This window comes from Colletotrichum tamarilloi (assembly GCF_030869305.1).
Source record: "Colletotrichum tamarilloi strain Tom-12 chromosome Unknown Scaffold_58.1, whole genome shotgun sequence".
Taxonomy (NCBI): domain Eukaryota; kingdom Fungi; phylum Ascomycota; class Sordariomycetes; order Glomerellales; family Glomerellaceae; genus Colletotrichum; species Colletotrichum tamarilloi.
In genome coordinates this window covers 169,237-183,405 of record NW_026849440.1, presented here as the reverse complement: position 1 = coordinate 183,405, position 14,169 = coordinate 169,237, and the positions used below count along the sequence as shown (strand labels likewise).

The following is a 14,169-nucleotide window of genomic DNA, read 5'->3' as shown; positions in this document are numbered from 1 at the left end:
AATCAGTGCTTCCACAACGCAAGTGAGATGACGCCTTCAAAGCACTTGAAACAGAATTACTCTGCCTTGTCGGTGCCCCGATATGTCGAGCATAGATGCCGTCAACTGGCAACAATGGAAACAAGAGTGACGAAATCATCGGTCCAGTGCCGTTCACTAAGGTACTCGGCTGTGTCGAGCGAACGCTGTCACATCCCGGGCCAACGATTTTCGAGGACCGTCTGCTCCTACGTCCAAATGTGCTTGAGATTCCTCAACAGACCACGAATCTGTCTACCGCTGGAGATCCCGCACAACTCCTACTCGATGGTGAGGCATCCGTTGTGACTGTTTGGAATCTTGGGAAAACAGAATATCAGCATGCGCTGAAGTATGACTGAAGCCAACTGTCGAACTACGCTAGTTGTCAACGAGGTTTCAGGCCGGTCATCTCTCGTTGGACGGGCATAATATGCTTGAATCGGGAATAGCAACATCCACAGTCGAGTGACGAAAAGCTTGCTTCTTTCTGTAGCATACATGATACTGGTGCCGGCTCCGCGGCTATCAGTTTCATCGTTGACGCGCCTCGTGGCGCTTCAACTTACCGCCACCAAGTATGTCTGGCTCCTCGGCGGCAAAAACGCAATGACATGCGAGACCCTCCAAGTCCTGTACTTTGCGCGCTTGTTGGAACAAAGATCTTTGATCGCCTCAACTTAAGATACCGTAGAGGCGCCATCTTGCCCAATCAGAAATCTCTCGTCCGGATAGTAGAGTCTTGGCCATGAACAAAGGGGTAACTGTAGGGCGTCATGACCCACGACAGCGGGGTACGGAAACGCCATGCAGAGAAAGCCGCTACATATAGGGTTTACATGCTGTCGTCGATTTGCTCAGCACCAATCACAATATTATAGTTGCGGTCACCTCCAGCGGTTACGGGCCCAAGCAGTTGGGCCAACGATCGATGGGTGGAAAGGTGGAGGGCTGGCAATCGACTGACTGGAGCCACGTTGACGATCTCTAGGCGTGCAGATCCGTTCTTGACGAGGTGTTACTGTGTTCTAAGCGCTCGCCGAGAAAGGACTTGCAGAATGCATCATGCAGGCGGCCGACTGCGGGCAAACCATTGCAATGAGCCATAGGTCCGGATCCCACCTTGTCTCCCGGAATTCTTCCCCGCAGAGGTCGGCCGGCGTGAACCCCTCGCAAAGTTCATTTCGCGAGGGATTTCCCTGCTACCTCGAGGTCGATGGACACGATGTCCAACAGTCCCACACATCGACATCATGTAAGTCAGACCTTGCGATGTGATCAAGCGTGGCCAAACCCGAACTTCAATGTATTCATTCGCACTTATAAGGAAATGATCAGAGGGCACCTGATAGGTAGTGGTGACAGCAATCGTCGGGCTTAATACTCCGGCGGATCGCGGCGGCAGGTTCAAGGGCCCATCCCTTGAGAGCCGGCCTGCATGATGGGACGAACGGTGGAACGAGGCAAGGGTCGGTTTCCATTGCTCACGACAAAAGCCTTGGACAACCAAGTGGGCGGCGGGTAACTTCCAAAGCCATGCCATGCCATTTCTGTGCAATGATTTTCCGTTCCTGCCAAAATCCCTCTATTCCCGCGAAGCCGGGAACGCCATATTCGCAGCGCGGGGTTCGGCTCCTGTCAGCAACGTGGGAAAGGATTGTGAATGAAATGAGGGTTTGGGATTGAATGGCTGGTGTGGCTTTGCGACTCGTGCCGGAAGAGCCACACATTCTTCCATCGCGTAATTTGCATCAGGGCAGACGCGTCTGCGGCGTCGCGGGGCCCGTATTTCTACAAAGCAATTTAACTCAAGGAGCGCCGGGAGGGGCTATAGCCGCGAACGCTAAGTTGGCACGTTAGCCACAGTCCGTCGTGTCTCGTTCAGCGCGGGCTGAACGGCATTCTCCTAAAGGCCTATGGAGTTGGGCCCTTTAGGACCCAAGTTATCGCCACCAAGAACCTGCCACGACTCCTTGGATATGACTCTGAAAGAAGGCCACCTTTCAGTATCGGAATGTGATGCGATGGCAGTTGGGCGCAACAATAGGCGGATGAGTTCAAAGTGTCTGAAGTTTGACACTGGGCAATTGAGACGAAAATGCTCTCGCGACAGGCTTGCCCTCGGGACCTTCCTTGCTGACAGTCACAGCCCGGAAGTGGGCCTATCCCGTTGAGATCCGTCAAGAATGTCACCTTGTGGTACTTTTCAGGAGGTTTGATGCCCACATCCTAGCGGGCGCACAGAACCGACAACGCCGTTGAGACTTGAAGTGTTCTTCTGCGGGTGTTGTCTCAGGTTCCTTGCCCCTTGCGGGAAACCTTGTAAGGTGTGGCCTCCCCTGGCATACATGGCCGAAAACAGAAGGGGATCAAGAGGCAGTGCGAGGGGAAAGTCTCCGTAAGAACCTGGGGTGGCCGGACGCTGTGGCAGACAGGTTCGTATCCATCAAGTTCGTGGGTCCATCTCATATAGGCCCCATCGTTGGCATCGTAGCCACTGTCCGCCTCCTTGTCCATTGTTGTAGCTTGGTCCGGGCGGGCGACGGAGAATGAGGGCTCAACACGGCTTTTCAAGGTCTAGTTGGCTACGCCAGCGTGTTCCGCCTTGAGTGATTGACGAGAAAGCACGCTTGTCATCCCAGCTTCAGGACACCAGCTGGCACCGTGGAGTTGTAAAGGAACACATCGACTTTCCAGACATTTTCATGTTGATTGGGAACATTACTGAGAAGCTTCCCACCATGTTTGGGCTAACGGAAAAGTCATGGTGCAGAATGACGAGTCCAGCAGGTGGGAAGTGGGAGACACACTTGTGCCACCAGGCTGCCCGGTGGCGAGGAGCTATTCTGAGCGACGACTCGTTGCGTGATGGCGGGGTACCTCGGCATGTGGAGGTGTGTAGCGAAAGAAAGGCGGACAGGTGCCACGACGCCATGTACCGTGTTATCGAAGGAGGTGAAACAGGCTTCCCTAAGCTTTCTGATGGGAAACAGGGCCAACAGACAATGAGTTAGGGAGATGCTGGAAGCGAGACACGGAAACAGCTGATGTCGCTTGCCCCGATTGTCGTCCTTCTCAGAGAAACCAAGAGCGGACTACATCAGACCTTATGCCGCCTTGTTTGAGGGGAAAGAGCGGGAGGGCCGGAGAGCCACAGGAGCGAGGAGAGACGCGCAATAGTAACGGGGCTATTCAGCCTCAGGCGAACAGATTACGGCGTATGGGATTGACCTCTTCTTTTTGCGTTTGCGAAGAAATGATGAACTACCGTTGAGTCGCTGATAATTAAGTTGGGAAGCCTTGGCGGGGAGATGCGGCATCAGTGGAAAGTATCGTGTGGTGTACGGGGGAACCCCTGGAGGAGGTCCAAGCAGTCAAAGCTTGCCATGGGGATGGAGGTGCCGCCGCCGTGTTGTCGGTGCCAATCTGCTTTCGTCCAGTGTGCGGCGAAGCGTTTTTTGTGCCGATGTCAATCATTCTCGAGCACGATCGTCTGTAGTAGCCACACGGCCTGATGAATGTGGTCGAAGTCATGGTCCCAAGAGAGACAGAACCCAGGCATTCAACCCGCGGTCGGGATATCAATGGCCATCGAATCATCTCTAGATGGCAAAAGTGTTATTGTGTTTCCGAGGACGCCGAGACCAGGCCACCCAAATTGAAGGGTGGGGAGCTTGCCAGGGCCCGATCGGGTGCGGCTGCCGTTATGGCTGAAGGTGGTGAAGGATCGATCACCAGAGTCTTGTTCTAGTGTTGCAGCAAAAAAAGGCCACCTTGGCAATGTTTGAACGGCCGTCGATATCGTTGCTGATTGATGAGACGGCGTTTTGCGGTGGATTCCTCCAATGCCAGGTGGGCGAGCTTCGGCTCCGTGTTGATCAGCACAGAAATAGAATACCTAGACGGGAAAAGGTTGGGGTCCTCGCAAGGGATCTGGAGTCTTGGACACTGGCCAATGGTCGCCTGTTTGGATTGGATGGTTCTTGATGCAAGCTGGACCGAGACGTTATGCTATGGCGAGCATGTTCCATAAGGCCGGTATCGTAATTTTGACCAGAAGGAGGCATGGTGGCATGGAAGCATGTTCGACGTAGCGGTGCGAGCGAGAACGAGAGCTACACAGTAGACCCAATAGACGGGGAGACCAGCGATCCGGGCTCTAGCGAGAGTTTAGCCCCTGAAAACGGCCAGAACTTGGAGAATGGTGGGTAGCACACTACTGTGGTAGGTAGAGTGGTGAGTGGATGGTGCGTGATGGTGCTTTGCATTGACGTGCGGTTTTGTGGTAGTGTAGTAGTGGTGTAGTACCAGAGGCACAAGATGTATCCGTAGGTACTTTTCGGCACCTTGAGTTGAGGGTTCTGGTCAAGAGCAGTATCACGATGAGACTGTTGCTGATACAGAGATGGAGTCGATGGGGTTGATACTCGCTCGTGCTCTAGCTGAAAGCTGGAACAGACGACGGGAGGAGGAGTAGAAGTCATTCCTCTTGGACATGGCGATGGCGAAAATCGATGCCAAAGCCAGAGCCAGAGCCCAAAGCAAGGCAATGTTGTGTCGCAAGGGGAAGGGGGAAAAGAGATTCCCATCAGATGGGACGGAATGCCAGAGGCGGTTGTTGTCTTGGATCGTGTTGGATGGTGGGCGGTTGATGGTCTCCGTGATGGCGCGGGAGTCTGAGCGAGTGCCGGGGCGAAGGGCCGTGGAATGATAATGCTCCAGCTCGAAGGATTAGTGCTGCTAACCTTCCGGTCCACCGCCCTTGGGGCCCAAGGTCCTTGGGATTGGGTCACCCACTGGGTGTGATGGAGGGTGGTGGTGGTGGTGGTGGTGGTGGTGGTGGTGGTGGTGTTGTGTGTCTGTAGGTTTGATTCGATGCCGGACATGATGGACGCATCGCACTGCTGCATGAGCTGTGCACATATGGCTAGAATGCTTGGGCCAGAATCTGGAAACAGGTGCAACGACATCAGAGCAGAAATGTGAATTGTGAACAGTTAACAAGAAGCAGCCGCAGCTACTCACCTAAGGGCAGAAGGCGATGGTGACAGAATCCAGTGATGTGCAGGATGCAGCAGCCAGAAACGCGAGGCCCGCAACAGCTCTCGGATGCAGCTGGAACTTGCAGCTGGCAGAGGTTGCGAGGAACTCTACGGAGTATCCGTATCTAAGGTACCTTACCACACTGTCAAACAGTAAGGTACAGACAGGTACGCAGGACTCCGTAGACGAAGTTGAGTTCCGGAGGACTGAGGAAGGAGGAGAGACCGAGAGACAAGGTACAAAGGATACTTGCCCAAGGCGGCACAATGTTGCAGATGGAGGGGCGACTTTGCCTTTGACCTCGAGTCACGTCTCCTGGCCTAAGGAAGACTACGCGGTGATTGGCCGACAAGGCTTCCATTCATCACATTGACTAGCCAAGTTGGGGTCGCCGTCGGATACTCAGTACCTCGATCTCGGGATGAGGAAGTCTCCTTGGTCGAAGCAGGAGTGATGGAAGAGCAAGAGAGCACCTGACATGGCCACCTCATGATTTTCAATGCTCGATGCACATTAAGATGCCTACATAGGTGCCTATATTAAGGCTTGCAATGAGTCAATGATTAGAATCCCGTCCTCTGTCGTGAGGTAATGCATCAGTCATTGTACCATGAGTCAACTCGAACTTCCAGGTCGGGGTGGTTCGACTGAAGTAGGTATGTACAAACACACGGGGCAGGGCAATCTCTCAGCACCGAGCAGACAAGTCTTGCCGGATATGACCCGCGCAGGTATGGTATAAGGTATGGAGGTGTGGAAGGTGAGGTACCTGATCCGTATGGTTTTGCTTTCACGTAGAGTTGCGGATAATACTATAGAGTGTCCGGTAAGAAAGCAAAAAATAAAATAAATAATCAATAATAACTGAAGAAAACGAGAAAGAAATGGGATCGCTGCTCGGCTGCCGTCAGTCATCATCCCTGGCCGTGCCTTGTTACCAAGTCGCATTCCTCGACTGGATAATCAACTTTGATGAAGCCACGGCTGGACCCATCAGGCCGCCGCCGCATTGCCGACGCGGTCTTGCCCTGATGGACACTTGAGGCACGGATATTCGTACGGAATATTCAGGTAATTCTGCGTGTGGCACTGGTAAAATTCGTGCAGTCTATTTAGTTTTTTTCTCCTTGCGACTTCGCCTTCATCTTTCTGGTATTTGCTGGTAGGTGCCCTCCTTGTCTCCTTCTTCCTGCAGGCTGTGGTGGATAGATGAAAGTGGAGTCTGTCCATTATGGAAAGTCCAGATGCAGACACAGCAGGACCTCTCTATCCTTTCTAGTGCATCTTCATAAATGAAAAGGAAGGAAAAAAGTCAAAGGGTGCGGTACGGGAAGGCACTCAGGTAAGGCGCAAAGGTACATCTGGATCTGGCGTGAAATGGCATGGTTGACCCACTCGAGAGACCCTTGTCCTCGGTTCTTGATCACATCATTGGCCTGTTTTGTCGCCCGTCTCTGACTCCACCCATCTTGATTGGTCAGGCGCTCGCCTTGAATTGGTAGAGTTGGGTGTGGAAGTGGACCCCGTGGAACTATGGGTGGTGTGCATCACGACCGTCGACCTGGCAGGACCTGGGCCTTGTCTGGCGGCCTGGCCTTGTCCCCCATCTCCACTTTCTTTGGGCTCCCCTGGATGGTGCACCTGCTTGGTGCTTGGTGCCTGCCCTTTCACATCCTTGTCTGCCTTGGCCGCCCTGGCCCGTCCTGGTCTGGTTCCCTCCTCCCCCCCCTCTCCTCTACATACCTTCCACCCACCCCCGTCTCCTGCCTATCCGTTCCATTGTGAGTGTCTCCTGCCACTGCATTGCTCCTGCTTCAGTGGACTCTCTCTCAAACTGGCAGCAGCGACTGACCGGGCTGCAATTGCTCGTGCTCAGCTCCTGCTTGCTGGTAGGTACGGATACTGCTTACCTTCTTCTCTTTGCTGGGTGCTCCTGCTGCCGCCGCTGCCCACACCTCTGGACCACACCTTTCATCCACCCCTTGTCCTCCTTGCCTGTGCTTCGTCCACTCCTTCCCTCCCACGCCGCCGCTGCGGCACCCACCCATCCACTCACACCACACGCACCACTCACACACACATCCCATCTCCATATCTTGCCGTCCACTCGCTGCCAGTCTCCATCTTCTACTTCTACTTTTGCCCTCTCTTCCTCTCGTTAGCTCACCGCCCTTCTTTTTTCCCTCCTTCAACCCTTCTCCCCCTCCTCTTTCCCCCCGCCGCTCTGGTCTGCGATTTGTTCGTTATCGTCGTCGTCTTTTGGAAGGATAAAAAAGAAAATTCAAAGAAAAGAAAGACAAAAAAAAAAGCCCACAAAGCCCAAAAAGCTTTCGCATTCTCTTGAGATCCGTCTCGCATCATTTTTTCAACCAACCGCACAAATTCTTCAGGGGTTCTGGAAGGCTTGCTCACCACAACCACCACGCAATTTCGCTCGACCACCACCACCGCACGCCAAATTCTTCCACCATCCTCCGAAAGAGACGAAATCAGAAGGAACAAAAAGGAAACCGGACCAATCCGCCAGCAATCGCATTGTGCATTTTGCATCCTGTCTAGACCATCGACACACAACAACCCAAACTGCCCGAGAAAACACTTTTTAATCGACTGTATTCTACTTCGACTTCGTCCATCCGTTTCTTCTTCGCAACAAATACATCAGAGAAAAAGTCCACTTCTTAATTTTCAGCACCGCTCCGTCCCATCCGACGTATAGCAACGCAAACTCTCCCAGACGCAGGCACATCAGGTTCGCAGCTACCCCACAACTATTCGGTTTCTTGAGGAAGCTACAGTTGCCTAACTTTTTCTCCTGCCAACCTTGTAGCGACAATCCTCTCGCTTGCGCCTTGAACAAAGAAGAGTTGGTTCTTTGTGGTCCACACCTCTTTCCTCGACCATAACCGCTTCTTGCCAAGTGTCTCCAGACGCCCCAGTGCTGTCTACACATGTTCATCGGCATCACATTGTCGCCCACTCTTTCATCATTACAATCATTTTTTGTCTTCCCTTGACCTCGACGCCCGGTTACGCGACCACCTAATCTCACCCACCACCCACGCCGTCAATCGATATCATCCAAAACACTGCCGATTTTTGGATTTCGACTTTTTGGCACTTTCAACAACTCCGTCGACAGCCTTTTGCTACGATTCCAGGACTAGCTCCGGATTTCGCCCAAGGATCGTTCGGACACAAAACTGCCTTCACGGACAAAACTGCCAACCGAGTATCACAATATCTCTCTTGACAGGCTGCGCTCCGCATTCTTCCACTATCCTTCTTGTAATTCGACCTGGTCGCCTCAGCCACTTGCAAGGCTTCCATTTCTCATTTTCTGAGTCTCGACAACTCGGATAACCCGGCAATTCCGCCAACTCATTTCCGCGACCGACATCGATTCCCGTCTGAGCAATGGACGCAGGCGGTCTCGCTCAAATGAACTCAACAAACTTCTCCTCGGGCAACAGCCTCGCCATGCCTGGCGGAGGTCTCGCCTCGCGCCGCGGTGGCCCCGTCAAGCCTCTATCGCTGTCCAGCGCCACTCCCGGCAGCAACGCCGCCGACAATGGGGCGCCTACTCCCCGTACCAGCCGCTCCCATCTTCTTGCTGGTTTGAGAACCGCTCCGAAGTCCGCTACCGCCGCCAACTTTTCCGCTACCAACAACGCCAACGTTGCTTCGCCCACGTCTCAGTCTTTTGCTGCTAGGAGCAACAACCTGAGCTCCAACATGTATGCCCAGGCCCAGGGTAACCAGTACAACGGCCCCAAGACAGCCCTTCCTCGGTATGCTGGTCAGCAGCAGCAGCAGCAGCAGCAGCAGCAGCAAGCCTACCAGTCTGTTCCCTCCAGCCAGCATTACAGCGCTGAGCAGGTTCTTGCTCCTCCTGAGATTCACTTCGATGAGCAGGAACAGATGGACCCGAGCTTGTACGCCCAGCTGGTTGCCACCAACATGTACCTTGCTCAGCAGCAGCAGCGTCTTCAGCAACAGCTTCTCAGTGTTCAGGCCGCTGCTCAACAATTCCAGGGCCTGAATCTGCAAGGCGCCCAGCAACAGATTCAGCAGCAACAGCTCGCCATGTACCAGCAGCAGCAACAGCTTCAGAGCATCCAGCAGTCGATGATGGGACAGATGCAGCAGCCTCAGCAACAGGTCTACACGTACTACGACCCCGTTACCCGTCAACAAGGCTACTACATTGACCAGGGGCAAATCGACCAGCAGGCTCAGCTGACTCAGATATACGCCGCCTTGGCTCAGCAGCAGCAACAGCAGCAGCAGCAGCAGCAGCAGCAAGCTCCTCGCGTCCAGGTGTCCCCTCCTCCCGAGAACCACGCCACTCCGTATCGTACTACAACCCCTCCCAAGCGCTACGAGTCACCCTCTGAGGTTGCTCCTCTGCCTCCCCCGTCGGCGAATGCCTTTCGCCGTGGCCATAAGAAAGTCATGTCGCTTGCTCTGAACGGTAACAACCAGGCCAGCCTTTCGCCTTCCCAAGAGCCTCCCAAGTCTGCTGGTCCCAAAACGGCCTCTTTCCCGTTGACTCCTTTGTCCGGCGGCTACGGGCCCGGTCAGGGACGCGCCGGCGAGCACCCCATTCGTCAGCCTCGTGGACCTCCTTCCATTGAGGAGTTGAAGGCCAAGCCCATTGCAAAGATGGAGGGCAGCAAGAACTTTGCCACCCGCGCCCGCCGATCTGCAGTGCACAACCTTGTCCGTGCTGGACGTGAGCGTAGAAAGGGCCCAGGCAGTTCCAATGGTAGCATGAGCCCGGTCTCAGAGAGTGCTGAGGAAGAGTCTGGTACCCCCATCACCGACAATGAGTCCGACTCTGGTCGCAGTGGATCCGGCAGCCTTGCCGGCGATATCGACTGCTCCTTGCCTAGCTCAAGAACTTCGACCAACGGCAGCTGGGGAGCTATTGGCTCCGACCGCCCGAGCTCCCGTCAAAGAACTCGCAAGAGTGTTGACAGCATTGGCAGCAACGAGAGCGGCGAGAACAGCTTCGCCAGCGTCTTCAAGAACTCGGCCCAACGCGCCGGTGTTGAAGTAGCGGACGGACAGCGCAAGGCGCCCATGCTGGTCTTGACCAGCGCCGAGAAGCGCAAGAGCGGCATTCTTGCGTAGACTTGTTGGTCCCCGGACGTTACGACGACTATGCACACCTATGTCTTTCCTTATTGACGACCTGCATGAGGGGGAGGTTGACCCTCGGCCCCATACCCTGCAGGATTGAACGATGGGTTGGACGGTCTGGCGCGCTCTTACGAATCATATGGTGTTCTTTTCAAGGGGTTAGGTGGCTCATTTTACATTTCAGCATCCGAGGCTTGGTTGACTCACAAATTCATTTTCACTTCTTTTACATTCTTAACCAAGTCATGGGATTATCGACAGCCTCTCGCTACTGATATTCCTCGCATGGCTCTGGACAAGCAACACCTCACAGACTCACAACAGTCTTGGAGCTGGACGGATCGAGAGAAAGATATACCATTGGGGCAGTGGAGTAAGGAAAGATTTGGGCCAAGCTTGGGTTTCTTTCTTCTCAAGTGAACATGGAACTTTGGTTCTGCGCGACGGGACTCGGAAAAATTTCCTGAGATGGAATCGGATGAGCCCGGACGACGTGAGACGCTTGCTTTTCATTTTCTCTTTAAGGTCCTCGTGGGAATTCTCTACATCTAAAGCAAACACAAATTCGCAGTCGTTTCGTCGGCGCTGGCTGGAAAGTCGCCCCGACGATCATGATGATGGCGGCTGACAGGACAGGAACGTAGTTAGCATAGCAATAGGCACAATACAGATTGATGCCCAACATTTGTTTTGTCCATATTAACAGCGCCAAGTGATTGATTATAACCAAGGTGTACGGTGCGTAACCCTATTTAGTCTATGCTTTGTTGCCCGACTTGAATGATTCCGCCATCTTGTCAAACATCTTTTTCTTGTCCGTCTCGACGTGAGCAAAATTCTTGGCCGGCCCAACGATGATTTCATCCTCCTCCCCCTTCTCGAGCGCGGCCCAGGTCTCGTCGGTGAACTCTTCCAGAGGCATACCAAAGTTGGTCTGGCCCGCCGCGACCAGGTCCGGCTGCTGCCTGCAGCTCCGTCTGCACGGCGGGCGGGACGACCTCGATGACGCGGACGTGGGCGGAGGACGGGCTCGACTGCAGCTGGGCGCGGAGGGACCAGGCGAGGGAGTGGAGGGCGGATTTGGTGGCGCAGTAGTTTGGGCAGCGGGGGATCGGGACGAGGGCTAGGCCCGAGGAGACGAGGATTATGGATGTCGTTGTTCGAGCGGTGCTGATGCTGGTGTTGAGAGATTGGAGGTGTGGGAGGAAGTGGGTGATGAGGTGGATTGGGGCGAGGTAGTTTGTTATTAGCTCTGCTGAGACGGAGGGGAGGGAGATTGTGGAGGGGGAAGTGAAGTCTATGCTGCGTTGGATGCCTGCGTTGAGGATGATTGTGTCTAGGGTTGGGTGGGTTGATGTTATTCTGGAAGGTTTGTTAGTTTTAGCATGTTGTCGATATGTGGGATGGAGGGGGCTGGCAGTTGAGGTATCTCTGGTGACGTTGCCGTGCTTTCATGACGGAGAGGATGTAGAGACGAGGTAAACTCACTTCTCGACCCACGCCGGCAGGGCCGCGAGGTCGGCGATATCAAACGGCTCGGCGGCGACTTTATCGGCGCCGTGGGCGGAGACGAGGGCGTCGAGGCGGTCTTCGCGGCGGCCGACGGCGATGACCAAGGTGCCGTTTGCGATTAGGCGCTCGGCGAGGGCGAGGCCTATGCCGGATGTCGCGCCTGTGATGAGGGCTGTTTTGGAGGGGAAGGGCATTGTGATTGTGGTGGTTGTGTGTGCGCTTCGGTGGTTGAGCTTTTGGAGGGCTGGTGAGTTGTGAGTCTGGCTTTCTTGTTGCGAGGCTGGGAGGTGTATTGAGCTTTCGATCCCTCTGATCGAAATAATGGTGAACGTCGAGCTTGTTGCGGGGTGGTGGTCGAGCCGATCTTGAGCCGATGTGATAGGGTGTCTGAGGTGTGAGGGTCATTGTTACGTTCCCCCTGCTTCCGCGATCGCGGATCCGGTGGGGCCGGAAGATATGAGCGGGGGTGCAGTCGGCTTTTCTTTGAGCGATGATACTCGGGACGATGTGACGTTGATAGAGGAGGTTCCGTGCAGGCGGATATCAGTGGGGGCTGTTTGATATGTTGGAGATCGGTCGATGGGGGTGTTTGCTCTCCATCTGATGTTGTTGCTCAAGGCTTGTGTCGATCGGACGGTTGTTAATGGAGCTGAATGACTTGAGTAGGCGATTGTCATTGAGGTGTATACTTCCGCCTTGGTTCACTATTTGCTCACGTTGGTGTATCTGTTGCAGCCAATGTGAAGAAAGTAGGGGACGATCACAACGGTGAAGAGAGAGGGCTATTGTACAAGCTGATATGATTCCTCTGATCAAGATGAGTGAGTGGGCGAGTGCGAATGAAAAAACGACGATGGAAGGCTCTGTTGAGAGATGTGCACCTTCACTGATTACATTCTCTGGGGTATTCATAACTGGATACAAGTGTGGAAACAGGGCGAGAACACAAAAAACACTATATGTTCGACGATCAAGTATGGGTAGCAATACTGGCAGGGAGTGGTGATCACCCCAAGTTATGCAGCAGGGAGCAGTTTATGGCCGTCAAGTCTAGGGGCATGGCAAGCCAGCTGCGTGTTAATCGATTCAGGCCTCGCCTTTTATATCCCAGTAGGAACCAAATATGGGCTGCTCAACAAGTGGCCCAAGGCGATACTTGACATAAGTGGAGTGGTAATGACAATCGAAAAGCATCTGACAATGGTCAAGTAAGATTGCAAGAAAACTGCTGCAATGTGAAAAAGGTCTCAGAAAGGGGAGTGGCGATCGCAAGGAAACTAGAGCCGGCTTAGAAACATGGACTAATAAGAATAGAGGGAATACGATACTCATTTGAGGGGCTCTGTTTATAACCCGGGACTGAACCACAATGAGAGCATCCGGCTTCGAGGATTGAAGATGATTTAAGCTCCATCGACTGGTAGTCTCAAGCCAAGTTGAGCGTATGTTGGACGTGTTCCTGGCCAGTATTGCTAACCGGCTTGGGAAGTTAGCTGTGTGCGGCGCAGTCAGACCCATAGATCTATATATCACTGGGCCGTCTATGGAGACAGAGGGGGAAAATCCAACTTCACTCTTCCAACAATCACCACCTTTGCGCCTCTAGCTTATTCTCCCAATCAGATTGGAGCCTCCACGGTAACCCATATCTGGCTCGTAGCGGTCCACGATGCCCACTTTTGACTGCTTTCCCCTGCTCCCCCTCGAAGTGCGTCGACGCATCTGGGAACTTGCCATGGAACCCCGCCAGATTGTGTACGGCGAAGAACCACCTGCCTACAGGCAGTGCCCCTAGCCATCATCTGCGCCGTCGCCTCCCCTACTTCACACCTGCCTCGAATCTCGGACGCATCTCCAGCGCTTTCACGCCAAGCTGAATGTCCGACGATGCGCAAGGTCATCATTCTTGGAACAGACTGCGAGTTGTTCTACTACAACTATTGCTCAGAGCTACGTCACATGGAGCGTCTGGAAACTGTCACAATCCTTCATCTGGAGTCACCGGAGAGAATAGACGAGAATTGGTGGGCCGGTTGGGATGACATGATGGCCGGCTACTATTTCCGTGACGACCCTGTCGCCTTCTACACGCGGATTCTTGACCCCAAGTACCCGCCTTACGAGATCAACCCGGAGAACTACCTGAAAGTTGAGCGAGCCCACCGAAGAAGGCTGGTGGCGGAGCAACCCGACTAGTACGAGCCGGGCTATGAGGTATTCGACGCAGACGACGACGTCTGTGGACCAAACCGCTTTCGCAAAGGCTATGGCCGTCATTTGGAGGGCTACACTGCGCCCCCGTGGTCATCCAACGAACCTGTGCAGCCAGGATTGGATGGCGCGCGTGTACATCGGAAGAAATTGAGTAGAGCGGCACTGGATCAAGTCGCAAAGTAGAAGGTTGGTTGGCGATGGTCAAGCAGGCCGGTGAGAAAAGGAGGATCGTAATGA

At 54.0% G+C, this 14,169-nt stretch overlaps 8 protein-coding genes across 8 annotated transcripts; 5 read left to right on the top strand and 3 right to left on the bottom strand.

Moving 5' to 3' along the window:
- Positions 1 to 95: 95 nt before the first annotated feature.
- Positions 96 to 702, top strand: CTAM01_11191 (uncharacterized protein; the record flags this gene model as incomplete). The annotated part of the gene is made up of 2 exons (XM_060527202.1): positions 96 to 370; positions 471 to 702. The coding sequence occupies 2 exons, from the start codon at positions 96 to 98 to the stop codon at positions 700 to 702; spliced, it is 507 nt and encodes a 168-aa protein (XP_060378213.1).
- A 2,601-nt stretch (positions 703 to 3,303) lies between these two features.
- CTAM01_11190 (uncharacterized protein) lies at positions 3,304 to 3,552 on the bottom strand (the record flags this gene model as incomplete). Its single annotated transcript, XM_060527201.1, has 1 exon — positions 3,304 to 3,552. The coding sequence occupies one exon, from the start codon at positions 3,550 to 3,552 to the stop codon at positions 3,304 to 3,306; it is 249 nt and encodes an 82-aa protein (XP_060378212.1).
- An 843-nt stretch (positions 3,553 to 4,395) lies between these two features.
- On the bottom strand, positions 4,396 to 4,904 carry CTAM01_11189 (uncharacterized protein; the record flags this gene model as incomplete). Its single annotated transcript, XM_060527200.1, has 2 exons — positions 4,396 to 4,740; positions 4,812 to 4,904. 2 exons carry the CDS (start codon positions 4,902 to 4,904, stop codon positions 4,396 to 4,398), a joined length of 438 nt encoding a protein of 145 aa, XP_060378211.1.
- A 1,690-nt stretch (positions 4,905 to 6,594) lies between these two features.
- Positions 6,595 to 6,846, top strand: CTAM01_11188 (uncharacterized protein; the record flags this gene model as incomplete). Its single annotated transcript, XM_060527199.1, has 1 exon — positions 6,595 to 6,846. One exon carries the CDS (start codon positions 6,595 to 6,597, stop codon positions 6,844 to 6,846), a length of 252 nt encoding a protein of 83 aa, XP_060378210.1.
- A 1,632-nt stretch (positions 6,847 to 8,478) lies between these two features.
- On the top strand, positions 8,479 to 10,197 carry CTAM01_11187 (uncharacterized protein; the record flags this gene model as incomplete). Its single annotated transcript, XM_060527198.1, has 1 exon — positions 8,479 to 10,197. The coding sequence occupies one exon, from the start codon at positions 8,479 to 8,481 to the stop codon at positions 10,195 to 10,197; it is 1,719 nt and encodes a 572-aa protein (XP_060378209.1).
- A 766-nt stretch (positions 10,198 to 10,963) lies between these two features.
- On the bottom strand, positions 10,964 to 11,912 carry CTAM01_11186 (short chain dehydrogenase; the record flags this gene model as incomplete). Its single annotated transcript, XM_060527197.1, has 3 exons — positions 10,964 to 11,164; positions 11,220 to 11,568; positions 11,695 to 11,912. 3 exons carry the CDS (start codon positions 11,910 to 11,912, stop codon positions 10,964 to 10,966), a joined length of 768 nt encoding a protein of 255 aa, XP_060378208.1.
- A 1,475-nt stretch (positions 11,913 to 13,387) lies between these two features.
- On the top strand, positions 13,388 to 13,513 carry CTAM01_11185 (uncharacterized protein; the record flags this gene model as incomplete). The annotated part of the gene is made up of 1 exon (XM_060527196.1): positions 13,388 to 13,513. One exon carries the CDS (start codon positions 13,388 to 13,390, stop codon positions 13,511 to 13,513), a length of 126 nt encoding a protein of 41 aa, XP_060378207.1.
- Positions 13,514 to 13,605: 92 nt separating this feature from the next.
- Positions 13,606 to 13,914, top strand: CTAM01_11184 (uncharacterized protein; the record flags this gene model as incomplete). The annotated part of the gene is made up of 1 exon (XM_060527195.1): positions 13,606 to 13,914. One exon carries the CDS (start codon positions 13,606 to 13,608, stop codon positions 13,912 to 13,914), a length of 309 nt encoding a protein of 102 aa, XP_060378206.1.
- Between the last annotated feature and the right edge of the window lie 255 nt (positions 13,915 to 14,169).